Below are 6540 nucleotides of genomic sequence, written 5' to 3'. Positions count from 1 at the left end.
CCTGCTCCATCTCTCTGAGCTGGATTGCCTCCTGGAGATGCCATCTCCCTGATGGGGAGGCTGCTGAGCTGTTGGGAACAGCCCCAGTGAGGAGGTCAGGAGCTCTGAGCCCTGGTTTCCTGTTGTTCCCTCCCTCTGTGTTCCCTGAGCCCCTTCCAGCGCCCGCAGGTCCCTGAGGCAGAGCTGGATCCCCACATGCAATGAAAGGTTTCCCATCTCTGCTTGTTTCTAGGGGAGGATGGAGGAGGCCTCGGCCACCCAGCTAAACACCCGGACCTCCGCATCCTCTTAGAGCCCCCGGAGTTTCGGCCCGAAGGGAGGACTCAGGCAGCTCCTCCCCCGCGGCGTGCACTGCAGCCTGGCAGGCGCCGCAAGGGTGAGTCTCTGCCGGCCTCACAGGCTGCCACTGGCCTTCCCCTCTGCATTCGGCTGAAACTCAGCTAAACCCCTTCTCTTTAGGTCCTCCACGGGTAAAGGACATAGCTGAGGAGGGGAAGATTTCCCACAGGGCTTTTGAAGCTGTCAGGACACAGCTGGATGAGCTGGAGAGAGAGCAGGGTGGGTATCCTTCCCTCTGCCTTAGCCCTCAGCCTCGGCAGCAGGAGGCTGCAGACACAGGGCTCAACACGCTGCGGCCTGCACAGGGGCAAGAAGGGACAGGGATCCAGGGGTCGATCCAAGCTGCATGAGCTGAGCTGGAAAGCAATGCCCAGGCTGGAGAAAAGGCAGAAAGGGAGAGCAAGGCTCAAGTGCCTTTTGAGAAGGGGCAGCTTCCCCCTCAGCATGTGGGAGCTGGCCCAGGCAGAGGGAGGGGAGGGAAGGGAGGTTCTCCCTGCTGCAGACCTAACGTTTCGTTTGCACCTCCAGATATGGCTGAGGAGAGAAGCACAACTGGGGATGCTGCCCAGGACACCCTGAGCCCTCCGTGTCCCCAGAGGGTGCTGGAGAGCTGCATGGTGGCCACAGCTGCCATTGTGGCTAGTGTGCCAGTGACCATTCTGCTGTGCTACCTGGCAATACGTTGTCACAAGAAGAGACAAAAGTGAGTTGGGTCTTTTGCCTCTGCCTGCTTCCTGCCCTGGCTGCTGGGAGCCAGCCAGCACCTCTGGTCCAGCTGCTGTGGAGCAGGGACTGAGGGCTTGGGCAAAGAGCTCCACCAGCAGCTGAGGACTGAAAGGCTCTCCTCTCTGCACAGGGAAAGCAAAGCCAGGGCAGACGCACGAGAGTGGTACAACAGCCGCCACCATCCTGGCTGCCGGGGCCAGTACTAGGCCTCCTCGCAGCCCCTGCAGCCTCCACCAGCCTCCCAAAGCCTGTGCTCTGCATCCACACAGTCACAGGTGTAACATGGCACCCCACATTCCCAGCCAGAACAATTGATATCATTGCCCATCACTTCCCACCACCATCTCCAAAATCAGCAGAGCCTCCACCACCCCCCCCCCCTCCTTTGTTTGCCCTCTTCCCCATCCCTTGTGTCCTCCTCACTGCCCCCACCCTCCCCATCCCCCTTAGTCCACCCACACTAGCAGCACCACTCCCCTCCTCCTTTCTCAGCCTCCCCTTTTCCTATTATCAATAAAGATCTTTCCTGTGATAAGCTCTGTTGGGGTTTCTGGCAGTGTTTGCTCAACGCTTGACCGCCATGATGAGATGAGGTCCATGGAAGCATCTCTGGGAAGAAACAGGAACAACCAGAGTCCTTGGGTTAGCTCATGCAGAGAGAAAAAGAGAAAGGCAAAAGTCAATCTAGCCACCGTGCTAAGAGGGATCCACCTGAGAGTCCTGAGGGAGCTGGCACAGGATATTGCCAAGCCACTCTCAATCATCTAAATACATCCTAGAATGGGTTGGGTTGGAAGGAACCTTGAAGATCATCTATTACCTACTCCCCTGTCGTTCGCCACCCATCGCGGGCAGCCAGCCCCTCCGCCCGCACTGGGCATCTCCCCTGGCAGCAGAGCGCCTATTGCTGCCACAGCCCAAGGCTGGCAGACACAGCAGGGCAGCCTGCCCCTCAGCACCGGCTCCGGGGCACTGAGAGAGGCTGCGGCGGCAGACAGGGAGGAGACTTCCAATGGGGACTGCGGCGGCCCCGCCGAGCTGGCGGAAGGTCGGTGAGCCGCGGCAAGCAGAGCTGGCGAGGAGCCGGGAGATGGCCCCGGCAGAGAGTCCCGGGCGACGGCAGGAGGAGGAGCAGCTCGGTGAGTTCTGCCCGGGGAACCAAGGCTGGGCCCGGGGCAAGGGCGAAAGTGAGGCGGAATGAGACAGCCTGCAAGCACCGAGCGGGTTCAGCCGCCGCTGCAGGGCAGCGATCGCTCTCCCGCCGCCTTCTTGTTCAGCTAAGGGCAGCGGGCGGCGTCCTCCGGCGGTGCCGCAGCACAGCGGAGCTGGGGCTGTCGAGAAAGCCCGGGGACGGGCGGAGGGCGGCCGGGGCCGCGGGGCAGGGCCAGCCCCGAAGCCGGCATGTGCCTCGCTGCAGCTGCTCGGCGCTTCCCGTCCTCACCGTCCAGAGCCCGGCGTCGGGGTCATTCACCTGTGGCGGACAGATGCGCACTGGGACCCCGCAGCGGTCGCCTGGCCCGGGGCCACTCCCTGCGGGAGGGCACCGCACAGGAGCGCAGCGGGGCCGCCGGCGCTGCCAGCTCAGACGACACCGTCCTCACCTGCACGGCGGCCGCCAGCCCGAAGAACGCAGCCATGAGGAGGTTGCAGAGCCGCCACAGCCAGACCGACGTCCGCCCGCCCGACAGGGCCGCTCCGCCACTGCCGGAGCGCGGCCACCGGGGGCGGGACGGGGCCGGGCTCGGGGCCTGCTGCAGGCGGGGCGGGCAGCGGGAGCCACCCCTCGCCACCCGTTCTTTAGCTACTTCTGCCGCCTTTCCCGGGGATGCTGCCCTGCGCTCCGCTCTGCTGAGATGCCACTCGCAGTGCCTCACCCTGCTGGGACCCTGCTTCTGAACCTCGACGGCTCCGCGGGATTGAAAGACCTCCAGCAGCCGTGACACAGAGAATTCTCGGGGGGGAATTTTCATCCGCGGAGCAGGGAGCTCGGCGCAAGAGCCCCGGAGACGTAAAGGCATCTTTCCTTCAAGGAATACCCTGCACGTAAATCACACGAAAGCCTAGGGAGCTGGGCTCGGGGCGTCTCAGGGGAGCCGGGGTCCGGGCAAGTCTGCTCAACAAGTCGGGGCCGAAAGCTGCGCATGGAGTGGGCCAGAAGGGGCGGCGGGGAACGTCCTGCTGGAGAGCTGTGGTTGCACGCTAGAGAGCAGCCGCCCGGAGTGCTACGCAGGGTACCGGGACAATCACTGCCCACCGCGGGCCCCCAGCCCCTCCGCCCGCACTGGGCATCTCCCCTGGCAGCAGAGCCAGCCGCAGCCCAGGGCTGTCCCCTTGCACAGGGAACTCGGCGGCGCGGCCCCTGCCCACGAAGCAGCTCCCAGCACACAGGCATCGCCTCCTGCTTCTCAGCACGTGGCCCGGGGCACCGACAGAGGATGCGGCAGCGACTGAGGAGGAGGATTCGTCTCGGAACTGCGGCGGCCCGGCCGAGCTGCTGGAAGGTTGGTGAGCCGCGGCAAGCAGAGCTGGTGAGGAGCCGGGAGATGGCCTGCTCAGAGAGTCTCGGGCGAGGGCAGGAAGAAGAGGAGGAGCAACCAACGGGATCCTGGGAGGCATCAAGAAAATTGTGCCCAGCAGGTCTAGGGAAGTTCTTCTACCTCTCTACTCCGCCCTGCTGAGACCACACTTGCAATACTGTGTCCAGTTCTGGGCTCCCCGGTTCTGGGCTCCCCGGTTCGAGAGAGACAGAGACCTGCTGGAGAGAATCCAACAGAGAGCCACGAGGATGATTAGGGGACTTGAACAACTCCCCTGTGAAGAGAGACTGAGAGCCCTGGAGCTGTTTAGTCTGGAGAGGAGAAGACTGAGAGGGGATCTGATCGATATCTATCAATATCTGAGGGGTGGGGGTCAAGTAGAGGGGGCCAAGCTCTTTTTGGTGGCTGTAATAAGCCAGGGAACAACAGGTTCAAGCTTGAACAATGGAAGATTTCACCTCAAGGTGAGGAGAAACTTCTTTACAGTGAGAGTGACAAAAGCCTGGAGCAGACTGCCCAGAGAGGTGGTGGAGTCTCCAGCTCCAGCCCCTGCCCTGGGCAGGGACACCTCCCACCAGCACAGGCTGCACAAGGCCTCATCCAGCCTGGCCTGGAACACCTCCAGGCAGGGGACAGTCAGTGTCAGACAGCATCCATCAGGCCCAGCCAGTGTCACAGCAGTTCAGTATTGACATGCACCCTGCAGCCTCCTCTCCTGTCTCTGCCAGGCCTGGTGGTGCTCAGGGGCTCAATGTGTTTCCTAGATTCTGCTGAGGTCACAGAATCCCAGCATGAAGGGACAGTCAAGGTGCTGTGTGCTCTGTCTGGCACCCAGCCTGTGTGTCTCACCCAGCGTCCTCCTCCAGCACTGGTGACACTGAAACACACACGCTGGGGCTGGGCACAGCAGTGGTGCGATGGCAGAGTTGTGCTGGGAGCCTCACATCTGCCGCTGGCAGTCTTGTGGCAGAAAACCAAGTGGCCAAGTTCGGCTGTGTGGAAAGTTGTGTCACTTGGGAGCAGCCCCACAAATGGTTTCATTAGCAGCTCATTAACAGTTCATTAGCCCTTGTGGCTTGAAGGGTTAAATCTTGGAGAGCTGAGCTCCAAGCACTGCTGGACTGGTAAGAAGGAGACAGTGTTGACCTGGATGGTTTGTGAACTATGGGAACTCAGTGCAGCAGTGCTGTTGGAGGAGGGCAGATATTTGATTAGGAGTGGTTGTTATGACCTGAGAGGGTCAGACTTCAGACATCTAGCAGATTGATGTAACAGAGTCCCTGGCTCCTCTTGTAAACTGCTTCTGCCTTGTATTCGTTTAATAAGGAAGAATTTTGGATCCTAAAGTGGACACCTGGCCTGCATCAGGCTGCGTCTCGGCTCTTAATCGCGGCAGTGGCTCCTTAAAGGAACAGCCCCAAACCCCTTAGCTCTATTGTCCAACCACTCTCTGCTGTGGTTCCTCCTCTGGGATTGCCCTGGGCCAGCAGCACTCACTGCAGTAGCTCCAGCACTCCACATGCACGGAGAGCAAGCACACAGCAGGTTACAAATGCAAGTTCTCCTGGGCAGGAGGAATGGCCTTCTGGAGCTCACAGCCACAACCAGATGCTCAGCATGAGCCCAGAGCACCACTGGGCTGCAGGGGAGGCAGCTCCAGCCACTGGGGCTAGAGCAAGCACAGCACACTCTGGGGAACATCTTCCCTCTCCCTCCTTGATCAGCCTCTGCCTGAGGTGTCCCAAGACGAGGAGCAAGGAGCACAGCTCTGCCTGGGGGCTGGTGGCTTTTGACAGGGAAATACAAAAGAGATTTGAGTGCAGCCTCACATTCTGGTGCCTTTCCATGTCCTTTCCCAGGGCTCTGGGGCAGAGGTGAGCACACATGGGTGGCTCTCCCTCAGCTCAGCAGTGCCAACACCAGCACACATGAAGTTCAAAGCACTCCTCACAGGGATCTGAGCCCTCCAGGCAGCCACTGAAGCTGCCCACACTCAAGAGCTCAGCATGACCCAATGCTGTGGGCCATTCCCCCTATGGCTGAGCTTCTGCTGCTCAGCAGAGGCAAGAGCACAGAATCTCCACCAGCAGCTGAGGACTCAAAGGCTCTCCTCTCTGCACAGGGAAAGCAAAGCCAGGGCAGAAGCACGAGGGTGGCTGAACAGGTGCACCCAGATGGACAGCTGGCCCCAACCCCAGGCTGGCAGAACAGAGCCTTCGCCCTCCCGCAGCCCTGCAGCCCTGCAGCCCCAGGAGCAGCCTCGCACCCCCCCCAGACCAGGAAAGCCTCCTCGCCCCCCAGGCCCCTTTGCCCCACGAGCCACACCACCTCCATGACGTCCCCAGAGCCCCTTGGCCCCACCAGCCACACCACCTCCAGGACGTCCCTAGAGCCTCTTGGCCCCACGAGCCACACCACCTCCAGGACGTCCCCAGAGCCTCTTGTCCCCACCAACCACACCACCTCCAGGACGTCCCCAGAGCCCCTTGGCCCCACCAACCACACCACCTCCAGGACGTCCCCAGATTCCCTCTGCCAGTCAAACTGAAACATCAACTCTAAAACCCAAACGACCTCCACCTCCACCACCCTTCCCCCGGCACAGGTCGCTCTCATCCCTCACTCCCTCCCCACCCCCTCCATCCACCGAATTCTCCTCACTGCCTACACCCCCACCAGCCCCTCCACTTCCCTCCCTGATCACCCCGCCTCCACCCCCTCCACTACCCCCAAACTAACAGCCCCATCCACACACCCAACTCCTGTCACTGCTCACCCCCCTCCACACTTCCCCCAAACTAACAGCCACAGCCACCCCTTCTCCCCTCACTGCCTTCACCCCCTCCAACCCCCCCCTTCCTTTACCACCTCCCCTCTCCCTCTCGCCCCACACTCACAGCCCCAGCCACCCCCTTTCTCACCCTCCCCTTGGACTGTT

General features: G+C 61.4%; 1 protein-coding gene across 1 annotated transcript; it reads right to left on the bottom strand.

Moving 5' to 3' along the window:
* Positions 1 to 1515: 1515 nt before the first annotated feature.
* LOC137447769 (uncharacterized) lies at positions 1516 to 4610 on the bottom strand. Its single transcript, XM_068151643.1, has 2 exons — positions 2667 to 4610; positions 1516 to 2536 (listed from the first exon to the last, which is right to left on the bottom strand). Exons 1-2 carry the CDS (start codon positions 3081 to 3083, stop codon positions 2339 to 2341), a joined length of 615 nt encoding a protein of 204 aa, XP_068007744.1. The 5' UTR covers positions 3084 to 4610; the 3' UTR covers positions 1516 to 2338.
* Between the last annotated feature and the right edge of the window lie 1930 nt (positions 4611 to 6540).

Source organism: Melanerpes formicivorus, unplaced genomic scaffold (genome assembly GCF_026170545.1).
Source record: "Melanerpes formicivorus ecotype bairdi unplaced genomic scaffold, bMelFor1.0.p_v2 SCAF_21, whole genome shotgun sequence".
Lineage (NCBI taxonomy): Eukaryota > Metazoa > Chordata > Aves > Piciformes > Picidae > Melanerpes > Melanerpes formicivorus.
This window is presented reverse-complemented; position numbering and strand designations above follow the sequence as displayed.

Excerpts from the sequence above, each read along its gene's own strand:
- LOC137447769 (XM_068151643.1), bottom strand. The coding sequence starts at position 3,083 with ATGCCTTTACGTCTCCGGGGCTCTTGCGCCGAGCTCCCTGCTCCGCGG. Across the intron at positions 2,537-2,666 it reads GGCTGGCGGCCGCCGTGCAG|GTGAATGACCCCGACGCCGG; the intron begins GTGAGGACGGTG and ends TGTCCGCCACAG.